A 23120-nucleotide genomic window follows, 5' to 3' on the forward strand; every position below is an offset into this window, starting at 1 on the left:
TAGATAAGCATGTGGAATAATGAGACAATGTATGGATATGAGGAAAGGTAAGCCTTCAAAGGATTAGAAACAGATATGAATAGGGCCTCTTTAAGGAAGGTGTTTGTAAAGGCTAAGTGAGAGAGCTAAAGAATCCTGGATATCCTAGAAAAGTGATGGAGAGACTTCAAGTGAAAATGATCTGTGAGCTTCATTCACTTCTATGAGTAAACTGTGATGCAGGCAAAAAGAAGTGAACATAATCTTAGGCTGCATCAACATAGGTATAATATTCAGAACAAGCGAGCTGACAGCCTTGCTATACTTTCCTTTCATCTGAATGCATCTGAAATAGTAAGTGATTTGTCCAGGGTCACATAGCTAGTAAGTGTCTGAGGCCAGATTTGTACTCAGGTCTTCTAACTCTAGATCCTTCACTCTTTTGCACCTCTGGCAAGGTTTACTGAGCCCTTTTCAGGGCTGTTCATCCACCTTCGGTGTCCACCTTCACCCAACTCTCACATGTGGCTCCAGTGGCAACACCCTGGTAAACTGTTTCCGCAGACAGGTCGAGCCAGGTTTAGGGTAACTGACAGGTCTCAAACCCCTTGATGAGTTAGATGGATGTCTACTCCAAGTAAGTGATGATGTCTCCCAGCAGAACGGGCAAATGAGAACAATTTGTTCCAGCAGCCATAAAGCCAGCTGAAGCAGGTGCTATGGAACACTTAGAAGTTAGTCAGACATGGAAGATGCCAAGGTCATCTACCACATCCCAAGCCATCATCAGTTGCCCTTACTTTTGTCTTGTCACTGGATTTTGATGACTCTGGAAGAGAGAGTGAGGCTGGCTTTCTGCCTCACTTAAATCCAATTCATGGGCAAGTCAAGACACCCCCATGATGTCACTGGTCCACTTCGAAAATGAAGGACAAACAAGTCTGAAGTATTATAATTGGTTCTGGGTGCCACATTTTAGGAAAGCACTGACAAGCTAGAGCCTACTACAGGAAGGAAAACAGTACATGAAGGGGCTAGCAATCACGTCTTCATGATTTCTGAGGGAGTTTAAGTTGAGGAAGTAAAGACTGTGTTTGGGGTGTTGAGATAGCAGTTTTTCAAGGGCAGTCTTAAACAGGCAAGATTAATTCTATTCTGCTTATCTTCAAAGGAGAGTGGACTAAAATTGCAGACATACAAGATTTAAAGTTGACTTAAAGAAAAGCTTCCTGATGATTAGAATTGCCTGAAGCAGAATGGGCTATCTAATGAGTTCCCCTTCATTGGACATCTTCAGGCAGAGATAATGTTGCAGAAGGGAGTTCCTGTTCTCTTACGGGTTCTGGACTACTTGGATTAGGAGGTGTCTTCCAACACTGATTCCGTGCTTCTTTAGAATCTCTAAACTCCAGTTTAAGTTTGAGCAAGAGATGACAAGTCTCAGATAGTCTAAACATTATTTAAATGAGAAAAAAAACTATCAAGAATTCAAATTGATTTTAAATTATAAATTCACATAAACTCAGCTGTGCCTTCCCTGTTTTTAGCAATTCTTTTTATTGTCACAGACTCCTCTCCTCTCTTCTCCCCTCCCCTCTTCTTTCTTCCTTCTGCTCCCTCTGTCCACACGGGGCTAATGTACTCTTACCTGTGGATGCTTTGCCTGAAGGAATGCAAATTTTGATTATTGAAACCTCCCAAGATATCTTGGGGTTTACTGGTTAGATTTCTTTCCCAAAGACCAAGCCTTAATCCCAAATCACTCTGGCTCTCATTGATTGGCCAACAATAGATCCCAGCCACTTAGTGATCATTGTTTGGGCCCAGAATGGCTCAGAGGAAATGTAAATAGCAATTGCTCCTGTTTTGGCCAAAAACCCTGAGAATCTTCCCCTCCTAGATTGATTTTTTTTTTTTGACTAGGTAAAAGAGGCTATTCTTTGTCTCATTTCTTACCTAGCCATAATCCCTAAAGGGGCTTGCCTCAGTCAAACTGAGACCTGAGAAAGACCTTAAAAAGGCTTCTACTGCATCCAGGGACATCTCCAGTCATCCTGATTTATTCCTGCCACTGGACTCAGATGGCTTCGGAGGAGAAAGTGAGGCTGGTGACCCTGCACAGCCCTCCCTCACTTAAATCCAATTCATAGTATCACCTTCCTGATGCCAAGGTCCCCTTCAAGAAGGAACAACAAACAACAACAACAATTTAACCAACTACTGGATTGAGAAGATAAAATGATAATCAAATATTTAGTAAGAGTGTACCATGTACCAAGCACTGGGGATACAAAGTCAAAAATCAAGTCCCTGCCCTCAAAAAGCTTTATGCACACATATGTACATGCAAAATAAATACAAATTAAATTGGGGAAGTGGAGAGAAGACACAGGCACAGCTGGGAGGAATCAGGAAAGTATTCATGTAGGAGGTAGAGTTTTAGCTGGGTTTTGAAAGAAAACTGAGGATTTTAAGAGGAGGAGATAAGAGAGGAATAGTGTTCTATAACGGGGAGGCAGCCACAGTAAAAAGCAACAAAAGAATATGTGAAGGGCAGTAATATATAGCAAAGCTGGAAAGGTAGAAAGGGACCACGTTTATAAACAGGATATTTGACAGATGCTCTTCTAAACTCCACTTCTGAAAACTTAACATCAACACCCATTTTTGGCTTCTTCCCTCTTGCTTCAAAGGAAAAAGTATCATCCGTTCTTGGATAATCTTTCTAACTCCACTGATCCTGTCTTTTCCTGCTTCTTCCTTGCTCTGGCAATGATCTTTCTTTCCAGCACTGTCAATCTGTCTTCTCCACTGGCTTCTATCTACCTATAATCTCTCTTTTTTTTAAAGGTCAAAGGTCTTTCCCTTGACCATTATACTGTATCCAGCTACTCTTTCACTTCTTTATAACCTTTTAACTGTCAAACTTTTCTAAAAAGCTGTCTATACCCATGCTTCTAGTTTTTAACCATCACTCAGTTCTTTTGCAATCCATTTTCTGACTCTACTATGCTAGTGAAACTGCTTTCTCAACACTCTGGAGTGATCAGATTCAATTGCTTTCTCATGCTCCTTGATCTCTGAAGGATTTGGCACTGCTGACTACCACTTCTTTCTGGATTTCCTCTTCTCCTTTGGTTTCTGAGACGTCACTGATCCTCCTTATGCTTCTCTAACTACTTTTTTGGTTCTTACTGATCTTTCAGGTGAATAGAAGGATTCAGGAAAGAAAGATGGGCATGTAAATCATCCAATTCCATCCCTCATTTTACAGATCAGGAAAATAAGGTTCAAAGAGGTTAAGTGACTTGGCTCAACTCAAACAGCTACTAAATAACAGACTGGGGACTTGAACAAAGATTCTCTGATTTCAAAATGAGTGCTATGCACTATAACCTACTACAGCTCACTTTTCTTTCATTCACTTTCTTAGCAATCACATTCTCTTCCACAGTTCCAAACTTCCTCATTTCTGCTTATGGGATCCCTGTCCTTTCAGTACCTGAGTCCCCCAATGATTATTCTTTTTTCTTCCTTAACCCTCAAATCTAATTAGTTTGCAAGCCTTGTGGATTGTAGCTCCACAAAATCTCTCAGATCTGTTCCTTTCTCTTCATTTAAACACATTTACTTTCATCACCTCTAACTCGGATTATGGTGATGCTTCCTAATTGACCTCCTTGCCTTCAATCTCAGCCCTCCATAATACATTCTGTCAAAATAATATTCCTAAAACTCATATGACCACGTCACACACGTGACCCCACTCCACCTGCCCAAAAATCTTCAATGGTTTCCCATAATCTTTAAGTAAAAATATAAAATGCTCAGCCTGCCACTGAATCTTTTACAGGCTGGTTCCCTCCTGCCTTTCCTATCTTATTTTATATTACTCCCGTTCATACCCTTTCCATTCTGCTCAAATTGTTCTCTACCCTACCCGCCACAAACACACACCTGTTCTATATACAAAATATTCTATATATACCTATATACAAAACATGCCATCTTTCCCCTCTGTGCACTGACACAAGTCATCCAGGCCTGTAAGGGTGTATGTAAAACTCACCTCACTCTCATATAATCACAGCTCAGGTGCCACCTCCTACAGAGGCCTTTCCTGATCCTGCCAACAAATAGCTGCTAATATATACTAAAGTATATATATTTGATGAGGATGGAATCTAGATCCCAAAAAGGAAAAACCCTAGACTTTCCCACATGGCCAAATCTCAGGCTATAATTCCATCAACTGGCCTTTCATTGTGGTTAAACCCAATCTCCCAATTGTTAGCCTTAACCTAGCCTAGCCCTCCCTTGTCTTACCTCCCCATGGCCCCAAGCCACTTCCCATCCTTAATCCTATCTAAGCTCCATTCTCCCTTGCCCAGTGGTCCAGGTCCCTGGAGTTCTATTACCTCATAGACTACTTGGCCACTCCTAGATTCCTCCTATAGTCTTTCTGTATATAAGGTCCATCTTGTCTCCATTAAGATGCTCAGATTCTTATAATCTAGCCAATAGTTCACTAATGTTCAGATTCCTTAAGAGTCTAAACAATATGACAGATGTTCTAATAAACCTTGTCTTTGGCTGAAAGAAGGCCTGGATCTACTTCTTTTGGGCACTCCTAAACCCCTAAACCTCAACACATTCACTTGTGTATGTACAGTATTACAGCCTCACCTCTAATAGAAGGTAAGTCTTTTGATGACAGAGATTTTTTTGTCTTTATATCAGAAACATCTTGCCCTTAATGTTTATTGTCTCTATGCAGATGATTCTGAAATCTCAATCTCTAATCAATCAAATATTTATTAAGGCATTGAGATGGGGATCAGGGCTCCCTGCTCTCAAAAGAGTTGATACTCTACTAGGGTGGGGTGAGACACACATTATAGTCACAGCTAAGTAAATTAAGAATACTTACACAATACATACATGGAGATAGAAGTAAGGCACTAATAAGGAAAAGGAAAAGCTTCTTGAAATGGTGGTAACTGAGCTGAGCCTTGGAAGAAGCCAGGATTTCTAAGAGGTAGAAAGGAAGATGAAGAGCAATCTAGGCATGGTGGCTTGTCGGTGAAAAGACTCAGAGATAGAAGACAGAATGTCTCATATGACCTAATCACCACAGCTCAGTTTGGCTAGAGAGCCAAGTGAGGACGGGAAGGAGAAGGCATAAATAAGCATTTATTAAGCACCTACAATGTTCCAGGAACTGTGATACTAAATGCCTTACAAATATTATCTCATTTGATTCTCATAAAAACTCAGTGAGGTAGGTGCAATTATTATATTGTATAATTGAGGAAACTAAGGTAGACAGATTGACTACTTGCCCAGAGCCACACAGCTAGAAGTAAGAGTTTGAGGCTGGCTTTGAATATGTCTACCCACACTACTCCTAACTGCCTAAGTGGTTAAATGGGGCTAATGTGTAATGAGAGCCTGGAAAGATAAAGTAAAATCAGAATATCAAGGGCTTTAAATGATGTTTATATTCAATCCCAAAGGGAAGAGGGAACCACTGGAATTTCTTGATCAGGAGAGTAACATGGTTAGACTTGAACTGTGGGCAGCGATGTGGAAAATGTATTGCATAGAGAAGACACAGGATGCAGTGAGACCAATTAGGAAACTAGTGTCACATTCTGTTTGAGAGGTCATGAGGTCCTAGACTAGGGTGGCTGTAGTGTGACTAGAAAAAATGGAATGGATTAAAGAGATGTTTACAGAGATAGAATTGAAAAGATGTTAACTGAATTTAAGGATTTAAGGAATGAGAGTGAACTCCCTCCTGACCTTCAAACTCCAAGCTCCCACTGTTTACAGGACATCTCTGTACCTGAGTCATCATCACACAATCACAACTGGGCACTGGAGTTGAACTTTGTGAATTTTTTCACTTACATCATTTAAATGGGGGTGGTGATGGTGGTGGTTGTATACTTCAGCTAGAATATATGTAAAGAGTGATGTTAGTTTAGTATTTTTCTAAAACACAATCCATTACTGTAGTTTGCTTTTGAAGAAAAGTGCTGACTATCTGGCTGCCTACTACTTCCTTATCAATGCCACAAGTCTGGGAATGGGCTGGGGAAAACCTAATAAATATGACCATAATTCTCCATGTATTTCTATTGTTCCTAGTACATAAGTCAATATATACACAAGAATCTAAAAAATTGGCATGTTTCTCAATTTAGGAAGCACCAACTTAATTTCTGACACCGTTATCTTCCATTTCTAAAAATGATTTCTACTTTTCTCCCTCTGGGAGAGCAGATTTTTAAAGGACTCAATGAAAGTAAAGCTCAGATCCTCTGAACAGGGGAGGTAAGCTTAGGAACAATGGCAAATTCTTAAAAGTAAAATTATGAAGGCACAAAGAAAAATAATTTCATGAGGAAGAAAACGGCAATGTCATTGCACAAAGAAACTATCATCCAACTTATATTTTTAAATTAATATTTAAACACTTTCAAAAGATGGCAGCAAGAATAGATAATGGATATCCTTAAAGCATGTTGGAAGTGCTAAACTTCAGAATGAAGCTTCTGAAGGTTAAAAAAAGGTTTTCGTTTTTATTCTCTTTTTGCTATATTACTGGAAAGAGGTGGATCCAAGATGGAACAGGAATCCTGCTTGGGATAGCCCTCAGCACAATGCTGAGCACAAAGGAAGTACTTAATAAATGCTTGCTGACTTCCTTTGGGATGGTGATAACAGAAAAGACAAAACTATTCAACTCTTAATTTTGCTTTTATTCACTCTCCTGGGGAGAATAATCTTTGGACTAGAAAGGATAAAACAAAAATGCCTAATGGAGAGTTGATGTCCAAGAAAAGTGAACTGACAGAAAAAGAGCAGCTAGGGACTGTCCTTGACCAATTCAGTTCATCTTGCCTAGATGAACTATATTCTAGGATACTGAAAGAACTGGTGCTTGCGGTAGCACTATCAGTGATTTTTGAAAGCTGAGAAAGCATAAGAAAGATACAAAAAATTAGAGAAGGGCAAATATGCTCATTTTAAAAAATAAAGGAAAATGGCACCTGGAATCTATAAATGAGTGATACAGACTTCAATTCCTAGCAAAACTATAGAATGGACTATTAAATTGATCTACTGATCACCTTTGGGATAAATTGTGTTATTAATCACCTTTGGGAATTATAAAGTTCTATTCAGGACCCCAAGCTTCTCTTGGAAACAAAGGTCCATCTATTTAATACCAATGTTCTTTGTGTGTGTTGTACATTGTTGATGTTCAGTCATTTCTCAGTAGTATCTGACTCTTTGTGGCCCAATTTGGGATTTTCTTGGCAAAGATACTGCACTGGCTTGCTATTTCCTTCTCCAGCTCATTTTACAGATGAGGAAACTAAGGCAAACAGAGTTAAGTAACCTGCCCAGGATCACAGAACTAGTAAGTGTCTGAAGCTGGATTTGAACTCAAGAAGAGTAATCTTCCTGACTCCAGGCCTGATACTCTATCCAATGCAGTATACAGCACTACAGATTCTGAAGAAATGAAATTGAAAATCATCCAAAGGGCAATAGACTGACGATGGATGTGGTCAGGCTATAACATACCACAAACCACTGGATGGCTGTTGTGCTCCACTGGCACCCTTGTGATGTTAAAAGAAAATGAACAAGGTCCTTGGTGAGATGAGTGAATTCCCACTGGTAAACTTATGGGAAAACATGGACAAGAGACACATAAGATGGGAAAGTAGGAATGAATGGGTTGCAATTAGCCCTGTTAAAAAGATTCCTCACCCTACCCCAACAAAGAAAGAATCACCCATGTGATTGATTCATACTCTGATGTGATTATAGATCCATTAAACTAATTTAATATTAATAAGACCTCATTTATGCCAAAATATTCATAGTTTCACTTTTTACAGTAGCAGTAAAAAACAAAAACAAAAAACAACCCAGGAATTGAATAAATGCCTGATACTGAGTAGATGAGTTTCTGAGTTTCTTAATGCTTTGAGGTACTATGAAAACCTGCCATAAAGGAAGGCATAAGGACCAACTGCTGTTTCACATACTCTAAACCACCAATGATTTGCCCATTAGGTAATCAGAAACTTTGGTCAATTATATCAGCATTTTCTCTACCTTAGTTGTAGCCACAAGCCATACAACCAGAGAACATTAATAATACCTCAATATTACTTCATTACCAATGTTATGGTACGCACAAAAATGTACTAGATGCAAAGATCATAAATGGCTATTTGTTAAAAATAATTTCCTACCTGATATATTCTAAAAGGTATGTATCGAAATCCATTATCTTCTGCAGGATATTCCATGAGTTTCCGATTAATGGCCCAAAACTGGTCAAATTTATCTGTAATAATAAATTATTTAGTATTAGAAGTGGAAAAAAATAGAATGTGGCAAAAAAGATGAAAAGGCAAATGTTGTAAAAGTTACCTTAAAGTGTTCTAAAAGGTAAATATTTCTATCTTATCACTCTGTTTATTTCTCCATAGTGATAAAGCATATACAAGTAATCTCAAGAGATACTGTTCTGTCACAAAATAACTGGGGGGTTATGTTTTTTATTTGCTTAGATATCTTTAAATAAAAGAGGATTCCTACAACCAAAGCATATTAAAGAAAAACTACCATGTGCAGAGATGAAGATTAAAATTAATGGATAAATTTTAATGAATACTTACTACCAGTTTAGTATATTAATGTGCTCAAGGACTGTGAAAGTATAACCTGTGCTATCTGTCATTTTATGGATTGAAATTTATAACATCAGGAAAATTTACATCTCTAAATGATTATATCAATAAAATAGAGAAAGAGCAGACCATTGAATTGGGTATGCAATTAAAAGACTAGAAAAAGAACAAATTAAAAATTATCAATCAAATACCAAATTAGAAATCTTAAAAAATTAAAGGTGAAATTAATAAAATCGAGTGAAAGAAAACCACTGAATTAATAAATTAGGATTTGGTTTTATGAAAAAAACCAACAAAACAGATAAATCATTGATTAATAGGATTAAAAAAAGAGAAGAAAACCAAATCATTAGTATTAAAAATGAAAAGGATGAATAATACCACTAATGAAGATAAAAATCAAAGCAATCATAAGGAGTTATTTTGTTCACTTATATACCAATAAATTAAATCTGAGCGAAACAGAAGAATACTTACAAAAATATAAACTGCCTATATTAACAGAAAGAGGAAATAGAACATCTAAATAATCCTATTTTAGAAAAAGAAATTGAATAAATTGAAACTGATAAATAAGCTTCCTAGAAAAAAGCAACAGGAGCAGAGGAATTTATAAGTGAATTCCACCAAACGTTTAAAAATGAACCAGTTCTAATATTAAATAAATTATTGGAATAATAGGCAAAGAAGGAGTCCTATCAAATTCCTTTTATGAAACAAATATGATATTGATATCTAAATCAGGAAGAGCAAATTATAAGCCAATTTCATGAATGAATTTGGCTTCAAAAATCCTAGATAAAATACAAGCTAGGAGACTATGACAATATATTACAATGATTACACATTGTGACCAAGTAGGATCTATGCCTGGAATGCAGGGATGATTTAACGCAAAGAAAACTATTAACATAATTGATAAAATCAACAACAAAGGTAACAAAAATCATGTAATTATAACAATAGATGCAGAAAAAGCTTCTGATAAAATACAACACTCATTCCTATTAAAAACACTTGAAAGCATAGTTATAAAGGGATTTTTCCTTAAAATGATAAGAAGGATCATCAAAAATCACCATCAAGAATTATTTATAATGGGGATAAGCTTCAGATGTCTTCTTAATAAGATCAAGAGTGAAACAAGAATGCCCATTGTCACCAATATTATTCAATATTATATCATAAATGCTAGCAATAGCAGTAAGAGAAGAAAAAGAAATTGAAGAAATCATAATGGACAATGAGAATAAAACTATCTCTTTTTGCTGACAATATGATGATATACTTAGGAAATGCTAAAAAGTTAGTAAAAACAATAATTTTAGCAAAGCAGCAGGATATAAAATAAACCCATGAAAATAATCAGCATTCCATATATCACCAACAAAACTCTGCAAGAAGAGCTAGTAAGAGATACCCCATTTCAAATAACTGTAGACAGTATAAAATGGCCGGGAGTGTACCTACCAAAACAAACTCAGAAGCTACATGAACATAAGTATAAAACATGTTTTATACAAACAATATCAACTTAATTAATTTAAATAGTTAAGAGAAATATTAACTGTTCATGGGGAGTTATAGTCAATATAATAAAAATGACAATTTTACTTTATTTATTCAATGCCATCCCAATTAAATTACCAAAAAGTTATTTTACTGAGCTAGAAAAAATAATAACAAAATTCATTTGGAAGAACAAAAAGTCAAGAATATCAAAGGAATTAATGAAAAAAAATGGAAAGGAAGAAGGTTTAGCAGTTCCAGACTTCAAACTAATTTGGTAAGGCAAATGCTCATAGTAACCTTATGTTTAACAAATATAAAGATTTAAGCTTTTGGGACAAGAATTCATTATTTGGTTAAAAAAAAAATGGTTGGGAAAGGTGAAAAGCAGACTGGCAGAAACTGGGTATAGATCAGTATCTTACACCACTTAACCAATTTAAGGTCAAAATGGATACATGACTTAGATGTAAAGGGAAATAGTGTAAGAATATTAGAAGAACATGGAACATATTACCTATTGGACTTATGGATAGGAGAACAAATTATGAATAAACCAGAGTTAGAGAACACTATGAGATGTAAAATGGGTAACTTGATTACATTAAATTAAAAAGGTTTTGTACAACTAAAACCAATGTAGCCACAATTAGAAGGAAATTTGGGAGAAAAATTTTATAGACAGTTTCTTAGATACAGGTATCACATCTCAAATATATAGGAACTTTGTCAAATCTATAAGAATATGAGTCATTTCCCAATTGATAAATGGTCAAAGGATATGAACAAGCAGTTTTTAGACAAAGAAATCAAAGCTATCTATAGTCATATGAAAAAAATTCTCAATTACTATTGATTAGAGAAATGCAAATTAAAACAACTTTGAGATATCATTTTATGGCTATCATATCAGCTAAAATGATAAAAGGGGAAAGCAACAAATGTTGGAGGGGATGTAGAAAAATTGGGACACTACTTTACTGTTGGTGGAACTACAAAATGAACCAACCATTTTGGAAAGCGATCTGAAATTATACCTAAAGAGTTACAAAACTGTGTTTGACCCAGCAACACCACTATTAGGTCTGTTTCCCAAGGGGATCAGGGAAAAAGGAAAAGAACTTATATGTTCTAAAATATTTATAACAGCTCTCTTTGTGGTAGCAAAGAACTGGAAATTGAGGATGCCTGTCAATTGGGGAATGGGTAAACAAGTTGTGGTATGTGATTGTGATAGAATACTAATGAGCTATAAGAAATGATGAGCTGGTTGATTTTAGAAAAACATGGAAAGACTTGCATGAAATAATGAAAATTAACTAAGACACATTGTACACTGTAACTGCAATATTGTTCTAGGAACAACTTTGAATGACTAAGTCATTTTGAGTATTATAAATACTCAAATCAACTACAAAGGACCTATGAAGAAAGATGCTATCACATTGAGAGAAAGAACTGTTAAACATTAGTATGTATTAGTATGGTATTACACACATTCACACATATGTACACATATACACATATATATCTGTGTCTAATGGTAGCCTTCTCTAGTGTGGGCTGGAGAGGGAGGAGAAAAAAAACACAAAGCAGACAACAAAAGAAAACTTAGAAGGAAGCACAGAAAAGCAGGGCAACTTTGAAAGTGATTTACGGTATTTATAGCATAGTTTCTCAAAAAAGTAAACTGTGAAATGGAAATTCATAGCTTTATATTGAATTCTCTTATGTGTGCTGTGTACATGGAAATGTTCTTTTTTCATGATTTTTTGTATTAAATTTCAAAACGAATAAATTTTTTTAAAAAATGTGTAACTTCAGGACACAAAAGCTTGCATAATAGTCCTCCAAATACAGTGGCAGGAGGAGGTAAAAAGGGAAGTCTGCAGAATACAAGTATGAGCATATTTGGTTCTACCAAATACAAAGGCCTAAAGTAAGATCTTAGCACCAGAATGTGTCTATTTTATCTAGGACTAGCACAGCTAAGTATATAATGTCCTGCCACCAGCAGGTTGGTAAATAATGATGAAATGTTTAATCACTGAAATTGATAAAATAAAGAAAAGTACTAAAAGACTCTTGGTTGTATTTCTTTCTACTACTGTAAGGATAGTGACAAAGTGACAAGAAAGAGTAAAGGATACAAAGAAAAACGGTACTTATACCACATATAAGCACTAATTTCATTCATGGTAAAGCTTAATCCTTGATCAATTATTTGACAAGTTACTGGAGTCATATGGATATTGACCTGTGCTATAAATGAAACCAAACAACACAAGAAGTTGCAGGAAGAGCAATTTCAAAGGCAACAACAAACATAATTTTATGGAATACTTGATCATCTTGTCTTAAGGTACTTAAGATGAACATAATTAAAGAACTACTATGGCAATAAGTGAAGTAGCATTTGTACAGATGTCTGTGGCAGAGGATAAACAGGAAGAGAAATTCTACAAACATTCAAGTCAAAAAGCATTTATTAAGTACTTAATATGTGCCAGGCACGGTGCTATGACAAGATCACTCAAGTTAAAAGACACAATGATACTTGAAGACTTTGATGCAAAGATGGGAATATGGAAGAATAGCATAAATTATGCTGGAAAATGTGTTTCAGAATTAAGAAATGGCAAAAGTTTATCTTATTCATGGCTATACTGTATATCATGACAATTAGTGACTTGTTTTATCAAGTATTAGGAATAAAACTTTAAAAAGCAGTAGTAACACAATGCTATATTGCCAACCTACTGGTCTACAAACAACAGTTGTTTGCTGGTTCTATATGTGAAGTCTTTTCAAGTTTCAAGGATCTGCCAAAGCAGGAGTCTCTGCTGGCGTAGCCTTCAAGAATTCAGAGCTACCACCAGACCACAATGAGGCACTGGAATAGGAATTTACAGAAGGAAAGTTTTTTACTGCCAGTAAAAAAAAAAAAAAAAAAAGACTTTAGAAATGAAATTAGGTCAACTGTCAGTCAGCCACGTGATGGAGACAGCGACACAAAAGACAGCGCATATGAAAAGATAATTAACAGACCTCATTTTAGCCAACAGTTTAAAACTTCTTCCCTTTTAAAACTTCTGAGCAGGTATTAAGTAACAATGGTGAATTTCACTTAATTTTCCCCATTCCATTTAATTTTAAGGTTCAAGTAGGAAGACTACAAAGCAAACCACAAGAGCCCAACATTAAATTTTATTTTACAGAAAAGCTACAGCAATAAGCAATAAATGTTTTCATTACATTGCATCTTTACTTGAGGCTTTCAAAGAACACTCAATTCTACAGAAATATACATGCTACTAAGAAACCACAATGGATAAAGAAATGGGAGTGGGACTTTTGCATATCACAATCGCTATAAAAATTCCTTCAATCTCTTCTTTCTTAATGTTTTACAAATAAAAAAATATGTAGCCCAAGCTTTTGTTATTCTAGAATGCCTCTTCCTAGAATGCACCCAGAAAATAGACAAAAGACATATTTTTTGCTTCTAAAAAGGAATTAATCTCTTGGACAAGTGATAATTTTCAAGACTTTATTTTACTACAAAGGCTTAATAACTATGGCTCAAAACAAGTTATTTTATAACATTTTAATAAAATGAGTCATGTACTGTATGCAATATGATCATATTAAACAATGCTCCTAGAAGTAAAGATGAATATATCTAATCTTCAATGAATGTTATAATATAGGAATGAGTTGAGCTGACCTCCACAGGCAATAACTGAGAGCTACTTATACCAACTTCCATGATGCCAAAATGAATGGAGTTGAAGATTTTCAAATAACTGTCAGACACAAACCACAAGCTTTTTTCTCACAATGGAAGGAAAGGACTTTAGAAGATCATGCCATCACCTATCTCCACGCCTCTGCACAGTCACCCATGTCTGAAATACAATCCTTCCTCTGACTCTTGGATCTCTTAGCTTCAAGTACTGCTTCTCAGGGAAGTCTCCTCTGTTAATGTGAAAAGAACAAATCAAGCCTAAACTTATTTACATACATGCTGTATTGCCACCCTGGTAGAATGCAGACATTCTGAGAGCTGAACCCTAGCTTCACCTACTCCTGCTTTCTGTGAGACAAAGAAGATCTAGTGGGACACATGCACACCTGCTATAATGCTGGATCTCAAAGAAGGTCCATGAACAGTATACTCACATGCCTCCTTCAATGAACTTCTCTCCAGCCATGACACTTGGCTTAGACTCATTCAGTCAAGCGTGTGTATATCCCCACTCCTTCATACTCTTCCTATCCTAGAGACTGTGAACTGCCACCATCATTGTACAAATCTCATTCCCCATCCACATCCTCAACTGTCTGCTCCCTTACTCTCATTGCTCTCAATTCTAACCCTCAATGTCCTACTCCATATTCACTCATTCTTCTACTGTGCTGTCTGGATTGCCTGATCCATAATGAACAAACTTGCTTTCATTTTAAACATTTTCCTTTCTCACTTCGTCTATCTTCTGGCTTTTACTGATACATAAATCCCTCCTGATGACATTGCATTCCTGGCTACTCTTTCAAATATTAGTTCTACTGCCACTCATTCCCCTCAACCCACTGTGTCATGGTTGGTGAACTGAAATACTCCTTGAACCTCACTGCTACTTTCAAACTCTACCTCTACCACCATCACTCAATAGCTCCTTCCTTTGAGTTTCATTCAATCCAAATTTATTACCACATCGAGATGCTGGTATGATGTGCAGTGTTTGGCTCCCAGTCCTTTCCCACACCTTACCTCCTGCCCTTCTTTCTTTCATTTAAAAAAAAAAAAATACTATTTGTTATATGGGATTGCTCTCCGGGAGGGGAAAGGGGAAAAAAACCAGGGGAAAAACTATAATGATATAAAGGACAAAAAAAAAAATCAATAAGATTTATTTTAAAAACAGTTATTATATCTTCCTTGCCTTTTCCAGGCTAACTGGACCGACGACCTGTATCTTTACACTCATTGCCTACATTTAGTTTGTCAAGTTCAAAATAAAATTTCTTTCCATTCAAAATAAAACTTCTATCCACTAGCCCAAAACATCTGTATCAGTTAAGTAAAACTGCTGTAGTAAAAATGAGAGAAAATGCAAACTTACCAAGGTTTTGGGGACAAAACAAACTTTATATCTTAATTTCAACCTCAGCAGCCACTAAACCTCAACATGCAAGTTTCAACATCTTTAATAGGTTCCAAGAGGCAATCCCAACCATGTGCTTTTTTTTTTTAAACACAAGACTCAATTACTGTACTCTTAAAATTCAGAAGTTTTTTCAAGTTAATTTTGAAATTGGGTCAGTAATAATAAAAAACAGATTCTAACATTTTATAACAGCATTTCTTAAAAAAACTAAAGCCAACATTCTGCTAGTCTGCTACATGTATTCATTAAAAAACAAACAAAAAAAAACAACAAAAAAAACCCAAAGGATCTTAAATAACATTGTATTCCTTTCCTTTCAACCTAAAAGAAATCCAAGAGTACTGTTTGCCAAGTTAAGTTATGTTAAGAGGTGCAGTAGAAAGGATGCGGTCTAATTATCCAAATACCTTTTCACATTCAATTCAACTAAATGAATACTTGTACAAGTCACTGTACTAGGAGCCCACAGAAACACTGCAACAACAACATCATCAACAACAACAACAAAAAATCAGTGCCCTGCCCTCAAGAAGCTTCCATTCTGCAAGCATGCCCTTCCCTACCTCTACTCTGCCATGTATATGAATAAATAAACAAAACATAACTTGAAGAGGGAGAGAGCACTAACAAAGTGTCAGTTAAGGTCAGCCTTGAAGAAAAGACAGGGATTCCTAAAGACACAGGGGTAAGAAGGGTACTTGTAATCTGATAATCAATAGTCTGATTTATTTTCCAAATGGAAAATATTTAGGGACTGACTAATCAAAAATTGGTCAAGCTGTCTGAAGATAGAAATGTGTTAAAAAAATACCTTTCACCTGAGGTTGCTAATTTTCAAAGGATCATAATGTCAGAAATGACTTTGAAATTTATTTAGTCACCTAAATAACTGAAGAAATATTAATGTCTCATGGGTAGACCATTATAATATAACAGAAATTACAATACTACCTAAATTAAGTTGCTTTTTTAGGACCACACCAATAACTACCAAAGTATTACCTTATAGAGTTAGGAAAAAAAAAAAAAAACAAAATTCATCTGGAGAAACAAAAAGTTAAGAACCTCAAGGGAAATAATGAAAAAAGATAAAGGTACCCTAAGTGAGGGCTGGTTTGGAAATCTAGAAGCCAGGAACAGGGCAAGGAGGGGAATGAAAACTGACCAGGCCCTTCACAAAATGGAAGCTTCAGGAAGAGCTCAGAAATGAGAAGAGGTCAGTCTTGCAGAAGGATGAACCATACTGAGAAGGCTGCAGGTGTGGCTGTATATTCCAGGGTGAGAAGTCTCCAGTCACTGAGGGAAGTTTCAGGATGAGTAACATGGTTTGGAAGTTCTGGAGCTAGGAATCAAGCCAGGAGGGGAATAATGGACAAGTACACCAATGCATGGTTTGTGGAGCTGCCAAAATTCCTACTTAGTTTGTCAAGTTCAAAATAAAATTTCTATCCATTCAAAATAAATTTTGGCCATTATAATACTATAGAAATCACAATACTATCTAAATTAAGTTTGTTTGTTTTTTCCAGCACCATGCCAATCAAATTACCAAAGGATTACCTTATACAGCCAGGAAAAAAAAATAGCAAACTTCATCTGGAAGAACAAAAAGTTAAGAATCTCAAGGGAAATAATGAAAAAAGGATGAAGGTACCCTGAGTGAGGGCTGGTTTGGAAATCTAGAAGCCAGGAACAGGGCCAGGAGGGAAATAAAAACTGACCAGGCCCCTTCACAAAATAGAAGAAAATAATTTGGAAATATGCTTTCAGAATCATTAAATTGTACACACCCTTTGATCTAGAAATAACACTAATAGGTCAATAGCTCCAAAGAGATCACAGAAAGAAGAAAGGTTCTCCATGTAGAAAAACACTAACTGTGGCTCTTTTTGTGGTGGCAAAGAACTGGAAACTAAAGGTGAGCTAATCAATTGGGGAATGATAAATTATGATATACGAATGCAATGAAAACTGCTATGCTATAAGAAATTATGAATGGGAAGACTTGTATGAATTGATGCAGAGCGAAAAGAACTAGGGAAATAACTTATACAACAAAACAACACTGAAAAGAAATTCTGATCAATTCAATTATTAACCATTATTCCAGAGGACAGATGATAAAGCATTCAACCTACCTCGTGACTAAGAGGTAATGGACTCAAGGTACAGAATGAAACCGATTTTTGGAAAGGGCTGATGTATGGATTTGTTTTGCTTGACTAAGCATAATGGAGAGTTGGGGGTTGCTACTCCCGGCCCTAATCTTAGTGATGAGGAAGTAGGAAGGAGTGAAAAGGTAGCAAGAGGTTATAAAAGAAAGAAAAAGAAAAGAGAATCATTGAAGCATGTTTAAGAATGCTAGGATAAGAATAGCAGAAAATCAAAAGCAGAACACGGAGAACAACTCTGAAAGCTAAATGAGAATTTAGTATTCACTTCTTGACCTCTCAAGGCTAACATCAAGCATATAAATTTATAAGGAAAAGCCAAGCTACACATAATAAAGATTTGCAGTTGAAAGTATAATTATCTTTTTCTGTTCCACTTTGTCTATGGAAATATTAATTTTATTTGTGTTGTTATAAATTTCCTCAATACTATAGGCCAAAACAAGTTTTACAAATCTAGATTCCCCTGGCATTTTCAAAAGTGTGAGCTGATAATATTTAACATCAACCACAGAAAGAAACTGAGTGAGCCTCAACACATCCATTAAGTCATGGTCCTTCAGTGAGTGCATGGAGAAATAGCATGATAATCAAAATAATATCACGGTAATGTAAACACTGTACAATTAAGATCTAATTCTTAGACAGCTGAGTGGTGAGAGAAGCTGGAAAAGATGGTTACAGTTCACACCTGAGCAATTTATCATTGCTTATAGAGCTTTCTACAAAGCTATATTGGAGGACAGCAATTCTTTTGAGATGCACTTTAAGATATTAAGGTTAAAAAAAACTGGTCTGTCTGATAATCTTTAAAATTTTAAATTCTTTGTCACTCTATGAAATGAATTTACTTTGTTTTAATGGCAATTATTTATACTTTAAGTACCATGTAATGCTACTAAGTAATACATGATTTACAAAAAGAAAACTACAGAAAAATGGATTAGGATTTCTTAAAAACCAGCAGTAAAAATTGTGAATGCACATAAATTTGAAATTTTTATTATTTCTCCTCCAAATTCTATAGTTCTTTAGATTTCAACATCTTGATAACATACAATACAGTGTGACTTCACATCCTTCTAACCACCCTAACTTCTACTAACATCCATATCTTCTCCACATCAGTCACAAACCATCAGTCACACCCTAGATTTCATCATAACACACAAGGTCCATCCAACTTGTGCACTATATTTCAAACCTGATGTTAATTGCCAGACCAAGACTTATTTTCTTCTCAATTCTCTCTCTCCTACTTCCCTCCCCCCCAACTCTTCTTTATAGTCTCCAATCATTCTGCTCACTCATCGATGACCTCCCATTTCACTCCCATTAGCCCTATCCTAGATATGCTAGACATCCTTACCAAGTCTGGAATCTATGATCAGTTACTTTAATACAATCTTCATTATTATTCTAAAATCCCACAGCACCTCCTTCTACATCTCTGGCCTTCTGACATGCCCAATATTCCAATCCCCAAATCCCACAGCCCATTTTCTTTATCTCCAAGTCAAAAAGCAAACCTGAAAGACGATGTAAAATAAAACTCATTATCTTTGCCTTTAACTGCTCTCATATTTTCTACATGTCTTTATTTCTGTTGAGGATACCATTAACCTTGTAGTCACCCTGGTTTACAACCTTAGAGTCATGCATGATTCTTGTCCCTCCCCTTGCATATCTAATCAACTTCCAAGTCTTAGTGATTCTACCTCCACAAACTATATCCCATAGTCCACTTCTCTTACATAGTCTCTAGTCTCATTCAGGCACTTATCATCTTTAACCTGACATACAGTAATAGTTTCTTGTCTTTGTTTGTTGTCATCTTTTATGCAGATGCCAAAATAATCTACCTAAGGCACAGGACTATTCTCCTGATTTTATTCTATCACAGGACTATTCTCACAGGTCATTCTCCTGATCAAAAATCTTGGATGAGGGTACTGAAATAAAAAATAATTCCAGAATTTCAGGTTTGGATGCCTAGGGAAGGGAAAAAAACATTTATACAGTGCCTACTGTGTGCCAGGCACTATGATAGGCACTTTGCAAATATCATCTCATTTGATCCTAACAATCCTGCAAACTAGGAGCTATTTTTATCCTCATTTTACAGGTTAAGAAATAAAGGCAAACAGAGGTTAGGTGACTTTGCCCAGGGTGTCACAAGCTAGTAAATATCTGAGGCCAAATTTGAACTCAGAGCTTCTTTACTCCATGCTCAATGCTTTATCTACCGCACTGCCTAGGAGAATAGTGGTACTAATAACAGACAGAGAAGAATGGGAAATACATATGCTTCAGGGGAAAGACAGTACAGCAGCTGGACAGAGATACCTAAGTAGAAAGTAAGGCATCTGGACAGTCTGGGCAGAAACCAACAAGAATCTTTTTATTCCAAGGAGGGTAAAATCCTGGTAAAAAGACTACAGTAATTTATCCACACACAAAAAAATGTTCTATGCTCAAGCTGGATTGATAGCATGGATGTAAGGATGATTCACCATTAGGAAAACAAAAACAATTTAGAAACAAAACAGTTTTTAAAAAATCCACAAATATGATCTATCAACATAGAAATAAACCTTTGACAAAGTACAATATACACATAAACTAAAAAATTTCAAATGTAGGCATCAGATCTTTCAAAAAATATAGCAGAATGTGTCTATCCAAAATCAAAAACTAGAATTAAAAAAAAAACAAACCACACACACATAAGCTAGTATTATATGTAATGGAGATATAGTAGAAACTTTCCCAATAAAAACAGAAGTAAAACAAGGATTCTTCCTTCCCTGTTACTTGACATAGTTCCAGAAATGTTAGCAGTAGCAATAAGACAAGTGAAAGAAATCAATAGCATAAAGAAAAGAGAAAAAGAGACAGAATTCTATCTACTTACTAATGACATAATGGTTTATTCAGAAGATCCTAGTGAGTTATCAAAGAAGTTAAACAACGGTTTCAGTAAAGTAAAAAGACAGAAAATAAGCATCCCCCCAACAAAAAAAAATTATATAGTAAAATTCATAAGGGAATAACAGGAAGGGAAGTTCCATTCAAAATAATTATAAAATGCACACATTTTGATTTTTCAGATTTTTTCTCTGGGAATCAGTTTACCAAAACATCCTTGATACCTATATAGATATAATCACAAAATGTTCCTTAACGAAATAAAGATCCCAATGCTCATCGCTCAGTGGTACCCACATAACAAAAATGGAAATACTACTTAAATTAATTTTACAGATTTAGTGCTATGCCAACCAAATTACCATGGGGATATTTTAAAGATGCAAAATAGTAACAAAATTTGGAGGAACCAAAAAATCTAGATCATCAAGGGAAACAAACAAAAAAAAAGGTAGGAATGAATAGGAAATAGTACTTCTGGATGTCAAACAATATCACAAAGCACTAATTATCAAAATTCTCTTTGGTACTGATTAAAAAAATAGAAAAGTAGATCAATGGAAAAGTTTTGATAAGGAAGAATAAAAAGTAAATTACTTTATTACCCACTATACAATAAATTTCGCAAACAAAAATTACCTAGACTGTCCTTACTTTACAAGAATTGCGAGGAAAACTGGAAAACAGGTTGGCAGAAATTTGACCAACATCTTATATCCTATACCACCATAAACTCTAAATGGATATATGACCTAAATATTAAAGGTCATATCATACTATTGAGAAGTTAAGAGAGAACCAGGTCAGGTATCTTACACAGATATAACTAAACTGTGAATTCTTAACCAAATAAAGGATAGAGAAGATTATAAAAAATAAAACAAAATTTTGATTACACAAAACCGAAAAGTTTTTTTCAAAAACAAAATTAATATAACTAAGATAAGAAGGGAAATAGATAACTTGGAAAAAAAATTTGAATCAAATATCACTGATAAGAGAACCAGGATATATAGACAATTATCACAAATATATAAGACCAATAGTCATTCACCAATAGATAAGTGATCAAAGGATATGAACAAATAGCTTTCAAAAGAATTACAAAATGGTAATAACCATATGAAAGATTGCTCCAAATAAACAGGAGAAATGCACACCAATGCAAATCAAAACAACTCTGAGGTTTCACTTCATCAGCCAAAAATTGGTAAAAACGACAAAGGGTGAACAAATAGTCAATGTAGGAAGAGAAAGTCAGACACAGTAATGCACTGATGGTGGAGCTGTGAATTAATGTAACTACTCTGTAAAGCAATATGAAATTATGGAGAGAAGTGACTAAAAAGTCAATACCCATTAATCAAGAAATGTTACTACTCAATCAATAAATATTTATTAAGTGCCTACTAAATGCTAGACACTGTGCTTGGGGATAAAAAAAGAGGCAAAAGACAATATCTGATCTCTAGGAGTTTACAATCTTATGGGGGAGACAAGCAAACAAACATGTACAAATAAGTTACAGAATAAAAAGGAAATAATTAAGAGGAAAGGCACTAGAATTAAGAAGGGTTGGAAAAGGCTACAAAGCATATGCCTTAAGGAGATACATGATAAAAAGGCCTCATGTATACCAAAATATTTATAGCAGTACTTTTTACAGTAGCAAAGAATGGGAGACAAAGCAGCTACCCATCAATTGTGAAATGGCCAAACAATCTGGGTTACATGAATAAAGGTGAATTGTAAACAGGTCACAACAGACCATTTTAATAGGTGCTTAGAAGTTATATAATTATGAGGTTGGAAAGGAACTCTGAAACTATTGAGTCCAGTCCACAAATATTTAGGAAGATTAAAGTAATCTAAGTCCAGGAGAATCAGTGCTTAGTTCAGAAGTGTCACTAAATATCCAATAGATAATAAATTCCACACAATTTGTGCATTTCTTAATGTAAAAAATTGCTTAAAGTAAAAAAAACATGCTTATTACCTACAATAGATTACCTACAACATGCTTATTACCTATATATGGGAAAAAACAGGTGCTAATCAGTATCTAAGTTTTATGCACAGAAACAAACACTTACCATTCTAAAATGTACATTCTAAAATGTTTAAGCCAAAGAAATAACAGATATTGGTCAATGAGTCTGGAGACTAAATTCAAGAACTGAAGTGCAATAAACACATGAGAAACTTTTTCATAATGTTTCACAAGTTTTGAAGACTACATTACTGAGTATGTCACAGGATCCTGGGATCACAGAAATAAAGCTGGCAGGGCCTTCAGGGGCCATTTAGTTCAACCTATTTATTTTACAGATGGGCAAACTGAGATCAACTAGTCGTTGAAACTTTATTAAAACACCTACAATGTGCTAGTTGGTACTGTTTTAAATCCTGGTCCAGAGAAATTAAGTGACTTGCCCAAAGTTTCATGGGTGAGCCAAAGTGAGATCTAGTGAAGAATATAGGAGTTCCTCTTTTCTCCCCCTACCCCACCTCTGTCTGTCTCTCTCTCTGTGTCTGTCTCTCTCTCTCTCTACACACACACACACACACACACATACACACACACACCCCATATATACACACATACACAAAATACCATTACCAAAAGTATTCTTCAAGAG

The 23120-nt window shown here is 35.4% G+C and overlaps 1 protein-coding gene across 3 annotated transcripts in view; it reads right to left on the reverse strand.

Annotated features, from left to right (window-relative positions):
• The window catches only part of ATG5 (autophagy related 5), a 138410-nt gene that overhangs the window by 52014 nt on the left and 63276 nt on the right, over nt 1–23120 (reverse strand). For all 3 annotated transcript variants that reach the window (XM_027855346.1, XM_027855363.1, XM_027855355.1), the window contains one exon: nt 8259–8353. In XM_027855346.1, the coding sequence (XP_027711147.1) occupies nt 8259–8353 (95 nt within the window). The remainder of the gene's footprint in view (nt 1–8258; nt 8354–23120) is intronic.

Source organism: Vombatus ursinus, unplaced genomic scaffold (assembly GCF_900497805.2).
Source record: "Vombatus ursinus unplaced genomic scaffold, bare-nosed wombat genome assembly UNPS02000582.1, whole genome shotgun sequence".
Lineage (NCBI taxonomy): Eukaryota > Metazoa > Chordata > Mammalia > Diprotodontia > Vombatidae > Vombatus > Vombatus ursinus.